The sequence below is a fragment of the Lissotriton vulgaris genome, chromosome 5 (genome assembly GCF_964263255.1).
Source record: "Lissotriton vulgaris chromosome 5, aLisVul1.2, whole genome shotgun sequence".
NCBI lineage: Eukaryota > Metazoa > Chordata > Amphibia > Caudata > Salamandridae > Lissotriton > Lissotriton vulgaris.
In genome coordinates this window covers 415,237,975-415,251,199 of record NC_141693.1, presented here as the reverse complement: position 1 = coordinate 415,251,199, position 13,225 = coordinate 415,237,975, and the positions used below count along the sequence as shown (strand labels likewise).

The 13,225-nt window shown below is 44.4% G+C and overlaps 1 protein-coding gene across 1 annotated transcript in view; it reads left to right on the top strand.

Moving 5' to 3' along the window:
- The first annotated feature begins 6,257 nt into the window (after nucleotides 1-6,257).
- Nucleotides 6,258-13,225, top strand: part of ANTXRL (ANTXR like) — a 287,551-nt gene continuing 280,583 nt past the window's right edge. The window contains exon 1 of the mRNA XM_086921783.1: nucleotides 6,258-6,558. Within this exon, the coding sequence (XP_086777909.1) occupies nucleotides 6,362-6,558 (197 nt within the window). The 5' untranslated portion in view covers nucleotides 6,258-6,361. The remainder of the gene's footprint in view (nucleotides 6,559-13,225) is intronic.

The window sequence follows — 13,225 nt, the reverse complement described above, 5'->3', positions numbered from 1 at the left end:
TATCACGAGTCTCGGTGATCCCACGTTCCTGGTGACGGGTGCACGTATAGAGCTTTAAGAATATATACAGTTTGTGACGGTAGTGTTCCTCTGTTTGCCTTTTGGGAGACGTCGGTACGAGTGTTGTACGAGGAAGAGTGACCAAAGAGGGAGAGAGAGACCGAAGACTGTTCTTCCGAAACTCCAAAGACCACGCCCTGCATCCTTTGTTATCTTTTGCCAAGTATTTTTGAAACTGTTTAACCAATTGACGCATGAATAAAACGCTTATTGTACTACTGTCAATGACTGTTCTGATACTTGCGATACAGTTACTTAAGGACAAAGTGTGAAAACGCTTACAAGGACTTAGACTTGATTTTGACTCCTCATACATATAGTGACCATGGACTTAGACTTGACATCTCTTCCTCCTAAATAGAGTTATCATGGACTGAAACTTGTGTTCGACTCCTAATACATATAGTGACCATGGACTTAGACTTGCCATCTCCTCCTATTGAATAAAGTTATCATGGAATGAAGCTTGCGTTCGACTCCTAATACATATAGTGACCATGGACTTAGACTTGCCATCTCCTCCTCTTACACAGTGCTATTATGGACCTAGACTTGCTCTTGACGCCTCATACATATTGAGACCATGGATTTAGACTTGCAATCTCCTCCTCTTGTATAGTGCTATTATGGACTTAGACTGGATTTCGACTCCTCATACATATAGTGGCCATGGACTTAGACTTGCCATCTCCTCCTCTTGAATAGAGTTATCACGGATTGAGACTCGCTTTCGACTCCTCATACATATAGTAGCCATGGACTTAGAGATGCCATCTGCTCCTCTTGCATTGAGTTATGATGGACTGAGACTTTCTTTTGACTCCTCATACATATAGTGACCATAGACTTAGAGTTGCCATCACTTCCTCACACATATAGTGATCATGGACTGAAATTTGACATCTCCTCCAGGCTCCTCTTGCTGTCTTGGGTAATGGCTGAGACAGGCCATCGTCTCTAGGCTTAACAGTGTGTAAACTAGGGCTGGGACAATATACCATCATCTCACATCTCTTTAAACCCAGGACGAAGTGGGCTATATCAACTAACTCCTCTTACACTGCACAAGTGAAGATCAGCCACCGCTTGATGCCCAATGAGGAATTGATATTTGTTTCTCTATTTATTTATTGAACAATTGTAAGACAATAGAGCAGATCAGGGAGACAGATGAGGTGCAGGTGGAAGAGATGATGGGAGCATATTGGGAGGGCTGTGGCGACATTGGAGAGTCATAAAGGGGAAAAGTACTAACAACAGAGTCTCCATATTCCTGTTTAGGACCACAGCTAAGAATCTTCACCTCAAAAGCGAGGACTGAGATTTCCTCGCAACTCGTGGAAATGGAGCTGATATTTTTCTCATCATACCCTGTGGGGACAAGCATTAATATTCTGCTGATCAATTCTCTGTGATTCAGTGCTGAAATGGTGCTTTTTGCACTTTTGTGCATTTTTGATTAAATAATCTACATGACTTCAAAGGACCTTAGCTGTGATTATTTTCTTCACATGATCTAAAAAGTAAATACCCTCTTCAGACGTGCGTGCACCCTGCATATGAGTCTCATTACGAGTTGACAGAAACTTGGTCGATGGGGAAGAGGTGGGGGGCAGAATCTCAATTTCTGGCTGGTATCCCTGTTCCAAATTCCTGCCATTCTGAGTTTTCTCCCAAAAATGGGGATTAACTACAGGCCCCTAGAAATACTGAGTCCTTTCCCATGCATTTTTTCTTCATTCCAGGAAAACAAAGAGAACATTTTCCACCTCCTCTGAGGATGCAGAATTGTTAGAGGTAGAAATGTAGGGTGTTACAAGGTGGGGTGGGGGCATGGGCAGTCACGGCGAGCTTCGGTTTGACCGAGGGGAGCATTACTTGCTCTGCCAATACTGTTGGAACTGGGATCAGCTGCTGCCTCCATCCCTGCCTCTGAAGCAGCAAAGGCAGGCCCTGAATTATCGGGTCAAAAGTTTGGAGACCAAGTAGCTCCAAGCCCAAAGCTACTTTCAATTGCCAGTGGCATAATTCCTCCTGGAGTTGTTGCGTTGGGGGCAATTGCATCACTCATAATGAGGGTCTAAAATTGCGTCACTGTATCATATCCTCAGAGTTCTAATTCTGAGCCTCTCATTCCATCATCATGGGAGCAGAACTAAGGTTCTCCTCCTCATGCTCTGACGGACGAGGGAAAAGAGTCTCCTCACACCTCTTGACTGAGACATTCCTCCTCACACCCCAAGAGGATAGGGTCCAGGTGCCTCCCACCCACCGACTGGCAGTTCTCTTCCACACAACGCCCCAAGCTGTGCGAGCAACTCACAGGCACTTCCTTCTTTCCCATTAATTATGCACACCAAGACCTTTTGTGGTGTTAGAACAGCTCCAGTTTATTCACATCATAAGTTGGTACACACTTGTCATGATGGCATTGATCTTCAACATGCTAATTTCTGGCTTATCTTGGACTACAATGTAAGGCATTTTATAACAGGGTATATAATGTACATCCTATACTTTACTGCATTTTCATAACCATAACTTGCCTAATTCCTGCCATGCATCACCCATCCAGTCATGATGTCTCTTCGAGGTTGTCATAAATCAAGTTCCAACTGTCATGACAGCTCTACTTCTGTCACTTATTACAGCGGGTCGCTGCTTCGAGGCCTCAACTTGCTACTGAATGTCTGGCATTCGTGGCCCCATGGCCATGCCTGGGCTATCAAGTGCCGTGCCTGCCTCGCGCTGACCGTTTCTTACCCTTTTGTCTGCCCTCAAGTGTCCCTCCTGTAGCATCCCAAAGACCTTATTCAGGCATGACCTTTTACGTCCTTATGTGAAGATATTTCTTGTTTCTTGTTAAACCTTGTGACTCCCCACCACCATGTCACACTGCGGCTGTGACGCCTGCATTCTCTGGTGCGGGTGGGTGGGATCACTCGGTCTGTGGTGACCATGCCCCTCTTCCTTGATTGGGCCCTCCGAACACAAATTCCTTGGTCACTCACTGGCCTTTGCGCTCTGGAGCCCTGCTACTGCTGTGCCCTTTGTCTGCCGCACACAGGGGTTCAAAAGGGGGTGGTGATGGACGGAGCATCTGAATCAATCAAACACTCACACCAGTCAAAAGATCTGGGTTTAATCCATCACCGTTCTTTAGCCCACTCTGCCACCCCAGTTCAGACATGGCTATATGCAAATCAGTCTGACCCTGTGCCTCATGGGAACAGTCCAGCCCGAACTGCCAAGCCATGTCTTCCCTGGACCGGAAACAAGCATCCTGGGACCGGTTTCTGGCTAATCAGCCGTCATCAGCCAGGCTAGCTTGAATCCAGTGGCAAAGTGAGCAAGGGACTCACGTCTGAGCATACCCTGCCACACTTATGGCGGCCACACAGGGGTTAGCCACCCTCCCTCCATGGTTGCTGAGCCTCCCAGTCAGCGCTAAGTCTCGGAGGAACAGGCTTGACATGCTCAGCATCCTATCTCAAAGGATCATGGATCAGATTCTCCTCACACTTGATGTCTTTAATTTACCATGGGGCAGTGATGTCACCCCCTGACACCTCATGGGACCAGAAATGCCATTTATTTCCCTCAGAAGACTAGAGTTGAGGTTCTTCACTTTACACAACTCGTTGGCCAGTGCTGTGACGTGTATAGGGTGACCAACCGTCCGTAAATTTCACGGACCGTCCGTAAATTAGACCTCACGTCCGTTGTCCGTGAGGATCCTTTTTACGGACGCCTTTTGTCCGTAATTTGGGGTATTGCAGGAAACAGCACTGTTCCCTGCTTTAAGCCTCAGCCCACTGATGGTGCCACCTCACACTCCCCCTCGGAGCACAAGTAGCCCCCACCAGCCCTTTGTCATTCAGTCTGTGGCTGATTGCCACATACAGAATGACAAAGGGCCAGTTTGGAGTGTTACTTACTGCATGCTGTGGCCTCCTCCTGCCACGGGCTAGGGCAGATGGAAGGAATATGCAAACGCGCCAATGCTGCTACAGAATCCAGTTCATTTCATGAAAAAAGCTGGTGAAACTAGTTTAAAAGAAGGGGCCAGAGTGCTTTCAGTCGCATCATTTTAGAAAAGTGCAGTTTCAATATTATATTCAACGAAGCCACGGTTGCTGCCTTTTTATGTTATTCAACTAAGAAACATTGACAAAGCCAATAGTCCTGGCTTGGTGCAGGTGTAACGTTACTTGTGTTATATATCTGGATACAATGACAGAAGAAGCAACATTTCACTCGGGCGGTACACTATGCTACACAGAGATTTTTAGCTTAGGTGTTTTAAACCACACTTTTAATTACATCAAACACCCCCTTTCGAGAGCCCCACTTTTTTCATCTTGCTTAAAGCCATGGAAACAACACCATGTCACAGTCACCTCATGGCAAAACACTGTGCATCATGCATGACTCATGCTTTCTACTTTTTCAGATTGCCTGTGTGCAGTGGCATAGTTAACCCTCTCCCACCCCACTCCTTGCTTTATAAACTAAAGCAAGGGTGAAATTCTTGATGGGCCTCTTCTGTCTGCAACTCTGAAGCCAAAGGCTCAGCTCAGAATTAATATGAAAAGTTGGGCGAGTGAGTAAGTGAAGGGATGGGTGGATGGCTGGATGGATTCGTGAAAGGGTGAATGGATGAATGAAAGGGTGAATAGATGGATAATGAGCGAAAGGATGGATTGATGAGTGATGATCGGTGAGTGAATGTTTGGATGGATGGGTGGATGGATGAATGAAAGGGTGAATAGATGGATAATGAGCGAAAGGATGGATTGATGAGTAATGATCGGTGAGTGAATGGGTGGATGGATGGGTGGATGGATGAATGAAAGGGTGAATAGATGGATAATGAGCTAAAGGATGGATTGATGAATGAAAGGGTGGATGATCGATGAGTGAATGGGTGGATGGATGAGAGAAAAGGTAAATAGATGGATGTATGGGTGGAAGGGTAGATGGATGGGTAAAAGGGTGGATGGATGAGTGAAAGGATGGATTGATGAATAAAAAGGTGGATGATGGGCGAGTGAATGGGTGGATGGATGAGTGAAATGATGGATGAGTGATAGGGTCAATGGATGGATTCATGAGTGCATGAATAGAAGGATGGGTGGATGAATTGTAGGAAGGATGGCTAAGCGAAAGGGTCAATGGAGAGAGAAAGGGAGGATGGATGGATGACTGAAAAGGTGAATGAGTGGAAGGATGAGTGACTGGATGGATGGATGAGTAAGTGAAAGGATGGGTGGATGGGTGAAAGGGTAAATGGCTGAAAGGATGAGTGGATAAATGGCTGGGTGGATGATTGGGTGAAAGAGTGGATGGATGAGTTTAGGGATGGATAGGGTTGAAAGGGTGGATGGATGAATGAGTGAAAGTGTGGATGGAGGGATGGATGAGTGAAATGATGGATGGAAGGATACATGATGGATAGGTTTGCAAAAGGATGAATATGTTTGTATATCGATGGGATAACCTATGTGCTATTACGTGACCACCTTTGATGTGTCTGTAAAACGTACCTTTTATACCGAAGTTTTGTCCTGAATATTGACCTCCTGTCCTGAATTTTTGTCCTGAATTTTGACCCTTTGTCCTGAATTTTTAACCTCCCCGTCCTGAATTTGCACCCATGCCAGTTGGTCACCCTAGACGTGTACCTCACACCCCAAGGGAAAAGGACTGAGTTTCACCTCTTCATACCTCAGAAAGACAGCACAGGGGACCGGATGTGAGATTCTGTGTGCCATGGCCCCCAAGAAGCGTGGTCTCGATGACGCTCCTCGCAACTTCTGGCGACTAGGGCCGAGCCTCGCAACTTCCTGGCCAAGACCCTGTTGAGACACTCCCACTGTCCGTAATTAAAAAATGCAACGTGACTTGGTGACATTCCCGATTTTGGGCACACACCCTTCTCATGTTTTGCAGTGGGAATGCATAATACGGGACACAGCCCTTAAAAACTCCATCGGCAAGCAGCCGCAGATGGTCCGCGGGGTCTTGACCAATCGGCCTCTGCTTTCTAGGGAGGGAGGGCTCGACATAGGGCGAGGAGTCAGGACACCCCCAAGGGTGACATCATAGCATATGGTACCTCCCCACATCCCTCCTTTTACCGCGCACCCCCTCCTTTCTCTCCCTCCTTCCTCCCGTCTTCTACCCCCTCCCATTTTCCTCATCTCTTCCTTCCCCTCCTCCTCCTATCCCCCTCATCCCTTTCCGCTGTGCGGGATCCGGTGCTTCTGCTCCGGGTCTCACTGCCTGTCCCGGGCGGAGGATGGCGTGTCCCGGCAGGCGAAGGTTGCAGAGTCGCGGCGCCGCTGCGGTCGCCTTGTGCCTCCTGCTGCTGGTCGCATCTGTGCCCCCGAGTTGCGGGCAGAGCGCGGAGGACCCCGGGGGGAGACCCGAGGAGGAGGGCGGGGAGCCCGAGACATCATGCACGGGGGCCTTCGACCTCTACTTTGTCCTGGACAAGTGAGTCTCGCCCGGGATAGTGCGCGTGAGACTGTGTGAGGAAACGACGCCTAGGAGAAGGAGAGGGGTCAGAGGAGCAGCCGGGACTGGGATGGGAGGCGAGACAAGCGAGTTATGTACGGTAGCTGTGTCAGGGAGAGCTCAGCGAGTTAATATATCATGGGAACTCTAACCGGGCAAAACATGGTTGATCTACTAGGTGATTTGACAGCCATTGGGCAGAGCGGAGCTGCTAAGCGGGACACAGACGAGTCTAGGGAGGGGGGGCACAATTTGAAGAGTTAAGGGGCCAATGCAACAGGATGAATAAAGACTGATATATATATATATATATATATATATATAAGGGGCTTGCGTATACCGTTAGTTAAACGGGGTTGAGATAAAGAGCAGAGTATGGAAAGGGACTAAACAAGTTGAGTTGCACGGGAGAGCTCCAAAGGAACAAAGAACTGTCAGAGAATCTAGGAAGAGGTAGGGGGCTGGGGTAGGGGGCAAGGTATGAGGCAACAAAAGTGGGCTGCCATGGAGTTACTTAAAAAGGTCTGCGAGATTCACAAGCATGGAAAAGCCGTGGAGCTGAGCCACGAAGAGCCGAGTTGGCGAAACACGTGTGAAATAATTCAGTTATCACATATCTAACTTCATGTAGCTACCACACCTGCCATTGTTCTTGCATTTTGTTTGATGTTTTGAACAGCTGCTCTGTTCCGAGGGCTGCCGCTGCCTGAACAAATGCAAATGTCTAAAAGTGCGGAGAAATATAGGGGCAATGAGAGATCGGGTTAGCCAAACCACACTAAGACATAAGAGAAACGAGGAGCAGAGAACTGGGGGAGTAAGCAGACGGGGCGGTGCGAGTCTTGGGGTATTTCCGCGTTAATATGGGTTAAACTTTGTCTCACCCCTGTGGCTGATGAAGGGGGCTGCAATAGTTGCACAGACCAGAGAGAGAATTGCTAAAGTTTGCTGAGCCATCGGGGAGATCCTTCTCCTTCCTGGCTGCCAAGACCTGGAACTCACTCCCCACTCACCTCCGCCTTACTCAGAACCACATCTCCTTCAGAAAAGAACTTAAAACCTGGCTATTCGACAAATAATGAACCCCTTCCCCAAGCGCCTTGAGACCCTCTGGGTCAGTAGTGCGCTATACAAATGCCCGAACTTGAACTTGAACTGGAGCTACATAGAATTTTAAACTACATAGTTACTTACAAGTGGGCTGCATTTAGGGTTTATCCAGGGAGGTGACATGACATAGGATTACATCAAGTGAGAAAGGATACTTTTTTACCCAAAGGGTAAAAAAAGACGGGATAGATAGCCCGGCGGGTGGGATGGGGGGGGGGTGCGGGGGGGAGGCGGGTAGGGTGGTCAGGGGGTGGTATGATTTTCGCAAAGGGGGACTGGACTTAGCAAAGAAGAGGGTCTGAAGTCTAGAGTTATCCTTGTTAGAAGATATGTGACATCAGACCTGTTTGGTTGAGATGCAAAGTTTGTTGGGGTGAGCAGAGATAAAGAGTATGGCTATAACCTAGGGTCATATATGACTTTAAAATACTTGAGGTTAGATCATATAGGGGTTAAGTAAAGTATTGAAATATGGGGTTAGCCGCAAGAGAAGAGCAGTGCCTATGAAGGTTTGTGGGATGGAGTTACTACATATCAAAGGGTTTCAAAGACTGGGTTCCAATATGGAGTCATTCAATAGGAACGACTAAGATTTGAAGTTTTTGTAACCATGCTCCGATAGGAGTTTATTCCAGGGGTCTGAGTTTGGTCGTTGAAGGCGGCCTGAGAAGTGGGCTAACACATAATACTATATACGCTATTAAGTAATGTAGCTTGGAGTGTGGGGCTAGCAAACGTGGTTGGAGATTGACCTATGTCTTGGAGGATGAGAGAAGATTTAGTTAATGAGGTCCAGCAACTTGTTAGCGCTTGGACAGTCTGGATTCGGATGTTAGCTACCTGAGCTGTGATTTTGCGGGACATAGGAAAGAAGTTGAATGAGGCATTTAGTATAGGAATGATAGATGGAGTTGCTAAAGGGGGAGGATGTAAATCTAAGGGCTCAGATATGAGGTCTTACAATTGCAATAGGATATATTGATTAATTATAGGGGCTCTAGATACAGTGTGAAAGCAAGAGTGCAGAAATATTGGCAGGCTGCAGCTGAGCTTCATATATGTTTAAACAATTGTTGAGCTGAGAAAGGAAGTTAATTAAGGGAGTTAAATATGGCTTTAGCTAAGGTCGTTATTGTATGGGATTAGTTAATGCTTGTGTTACAATGAGGTTAGTTAAAAAAAGCTAATACATGGAATTATCTAGGGTATTTGAGAAGGCTGACGTATCACGCTAGTGAAAACGGCTGTATTAGAGGGTAAGCCAGAGGTTGGTTGAAAAATGGGGTTGATATACATGGTGGTATTCTGTTGACTAGAAGTGGACATGTGTGTACCTAGGGTAAAACTCCAATTGGAACTTAAGTAAGGTGGGTTGAGATAGTACACTATGAGGAGCATGTGAAGAATTGCCTTAGTTCAAGTTAAGTTAGCTACCAGGTTAATTGACAGCTAAGAAAGACTGGAACTTCTGATTAGCAAGCAAGAAACTTAAAGAATGTTAGCTGACGACAGCCAATATCTGAGTTTCTTAGAGTGGTATAGAATATGGGATTATCTAAAAGCAGGTACTGGCAACCGGGGTTAGCAAAAGGTTGCTGGTTTATAATATTAACTGAAGTTATGTTCAATCATAGTGTTAGCTACTTGTGCAGTTGGTACATCCACCTGGCTTTGTTTCCACCAAATAGAAGCAGAAGAGGCTCTATTGTAGGACACAAACAGCAGAGACAACCCCTCTAACCCTCTGACGACAGCATAGCCATAGAGTCACTCACTCACTGGGAGGGGTGCGGCAATGGGGTGAGAACTAGGTTTACCTGAGGAGATGGTATGGGGTGTTTAAGTGGCAGAGCAACTGTCAGTTATCGAGTTAGCTATGGAAATCACAAAGGAGGTAAAAACACCTAGACTGTTAAATTGGAGGCACAGCTATGATAACACCAACACTGTGAAATGGATTTAGATCATCTAGGCTTGAGATATCTATCTGTCAATCTATCTATCTATCTATTTATCTATCTATCTATCTATCGATCTATCTATCTATCTATCTATCTATCTATCTATCTATCTATCTATCTATCTATCTACAGATATAGATAGAGATCAATATATTTAAATAAATACATTTAAGGATTTAGGAAACGTGTTTAGATTATGATCTGAAATATGTGGTCAAATGAAGGGGAGTGGTGAAATGTGGGGTTACACGTAATTTTTCAGGCATGGTAGATACTAGGAGTGAGTGGAGCAAAGATTGTGTTATGAGGTCTTATAAAGTGTCTGAGATATTCATTTTAGAATGGCACGAGATATGGGTCTGGGATTATATGTGGATTTAGAAATTATGGGGAAGGCGACATGATGCCCAATTGGGGATATATGTAATGGTTAGAAGAAAAGGGTGAAAACATGGTGAAGCAGATGTTATTTAAGTAAAGCACTTATTAACAGACATGATATCAGCTATGCTTGAGGTGTGCATGAAGATGTATGCTGAAGAAATGGTGAAGACCTGCCTAGCTAAGGTATGGGCTTAACCAAGTGGAGGCTGAGCGATGGGCTAGCTGCAGCTTGTTGATAAGAAAATAATTGTTATGTGATCAGAGGTATCTGGCTATATCAGGTGGTACTAGATATAAATGAGTTAGCAAAGGGCAGGTTAGCTTAAAGGATAGGTAAAGCAATGTTCTAGAGGCAAAACCCAAGGAACATATAATAGGACATATAACAAGGTCGGGATATGGATATGCCTAATGTGGGGGGGGGGGGGTTAATTCAATTGTGTTTTATTTTAATTTTGAAGCAATGTTTGACTTTATTTCTGTGTACAATCTTGCATTTTTCCTTAATGTCAGAGATACATTTTGCCTGTGGTTTATGATTTATTTTTTTGTATATAATGCATTCCACCACACCGTTCTGTTATACACCTCAGTGTTAGGCTCACGTTTTAGGAAAGTATTAAAATATGTTTCTGAATCACAAACAAAACAATCAAGCATATCAGAGGGTAGGCAAGGTGGGATACAAGTATCATGTCTATTTCCCGGGGGCCCAAGGTGGATCCTATAATTCTTTGCTGAGTTACTCTCTGTCTGTTGCTTATTGGTCCAACTGATGTTGTGCCATGTGGAGCAGTGAACATCGAAGGCCTTCTGGGCAAGACCACTAACTCAGAGATATTGCTCTTTTGACGTCTGTCTGTGGCTGTGCTTTCCTTTTAGTGGAGTTGAGATTTGAGTACCTCAGTGTATAAAGTTAGTGTCTGTGGTGAGACCACTCTATGAAAATTGGGATATATAGAGTCTAGTTAAAAACAGACATTTTGCAATCAACTGACTAAGCCTGGTACAGGGCACAAAAGTTAAAACAGGCATACTCAATCAACTGTGTAACACTTTGGTTACAATAAGGATTAGATGGTATATTATCTGAAAGTGGCTCCGAGAAGGAATGGCAAAAGGTATAGCAGTATAGAAAATAATGTTACACATAAATGTTGTCCTGGAGTGCAGAAATAGGTAAACTTTGTGCAGGAGAATCACATAGTATAAAATCTAATCCAAATAGTTCATTTTTGATCTGGGCTTGAGGCAGGATGTCAGTATCTGCAACCAAGACAATAGGTATCACTGTCATCAAGGCAACAGATGAGATTTTATAACAAAGTCAGCAGATCTGGGATGGCTCTTTAGGTAAAAAAAAAGTCTAGCATGATAATGGTGTGCCTCATTGATAAAATCTCCGGAAATTTGGAAAACAAAATAAGAAAGGCATCCTTCAGTAACACTGTCCCAAACTTGACTGCATGTGCTTCCCCTAAAATATCTGTATCCTTTAGCGAAAGTAAGACCAGCGATAACCGAGTGCCGCCTCTGCCATTATAAGCGTGAAACATTGACTCACATCTTATTATGCTGTCCCGCCCTGCTGTCAGTCCGCAGAATCCCTCTAAGGCCTATTCATCCCCAACTGGGAACGCGGACAGCAAAGGAGGAAGTCCTTCAGCTATACTTGCGGGACACGGTGAAGCATATGGCCAACTTCGCTAAATTCATCTACTATGCCCGACAAGCCCTAACGGACAGGTCAACTATGGCACAACAAGGCATTTACCAGGAGGAAGGCCTCATGTAGTCTGGCCCCTACCAAGAGTTGCCAAAGGAACAATACTGACTGCACTTTTAAAAATGTAAAAAAAAAAACAAATGGTGATTCTAGGCTTATCTCCTATATATACATTATTTTATTCAATTTTAAATACCCTTTTTATATTGATTGCTCTCTTTTTGTATTGGATTTTATTAACCACACAAATAAAGTATTGTCATTGTCATTGTCACTGTCCCAAATGTGATGCATCAGTCCATGAGATGATATTCCCTCTGAAATGACTGATTAATTCTGTTGCAAAAAGATTTGGGGTTCACACAATATACTTTAATGTTGCACATCATGATAGCTTCTGAGGCAATTAATGTAACAAAGAGCAATCACCGGGGCACTGAGTAACACTTTATTTCTCTACTAACCCTTGTTTCTCAAAGTAAGTACAACAATTATCAATTACTTACATTCAGGTTGGGGCCTGCGAGAAATACTTAATATTTACAGCACTTAGAAATGGCAGAAAGGTGGTATGAAGTGATCTATTAACCCTTTCGATGCTGATGACGAGCTCAGCTCGTCATCACCCACGGGTGGCGTGTGCTGATGACGAGCTGAGCTCGTCATATAATGCGGAAAAATGAAAAAAGCCGCACAGCGCAAAAATGACGGCAGCAGCGATGCGGTTAAAAAACAAGTAATCTAATATAATTTTTAGCCAGTGGGTTAGGTGAAGCATTTTTTTGTCTACTTAAGTAGCAATTATAGGTGAAGCAATTTAAATTATAGATATTGGAATATTGCAAGACTCAAAACAAAATTAGGAATGTTCTTGTTATAATGAATAATCAGGGAGGGGTGTTGATTTATGCACTAAATGTACATGATCATCAACACTTCTTGAAGCGCAGTTAGAGCTTTGTTGTTGGCATTTTCCATGTAGACTTGAGTAGATTTCAAAATAATCTTAGACTAATATCTGGATAAAAACCTCTGGCACGACCATCTTTAATATATCTATAATGTTCTCTTTGATGTCTAATCTCTCGTCAGTGGATCCGTGGCTAGCAGTACATAGATAAGATTGGGAAAAATGATTGTAGGCAAATCCGCTTAAGCAGGTCTTATGTGGGGATATTAATTTAGCATTACTTAACGTGTGTCCCAGTCTTATTGTAGATGCACCCAGCATTATAGTTTAATATCCTCCCCCTACAGGTTCACTTTCAAATCCTGGCAAATCACCTCAAATTAAGAAATGGGCTTTTAAAAATGAGACAATATGGATACCTTAGAAACAAATTGTTTTGTCACTTAAATTAATGGGATGGAACTTTCCCAACATGTACCCTGGGGGGCACTTGAACAGAGTCAAGCAATTTTTTGGAAGCGGGGGAAGGGAAGATTAAATATGCATCAAAATGTT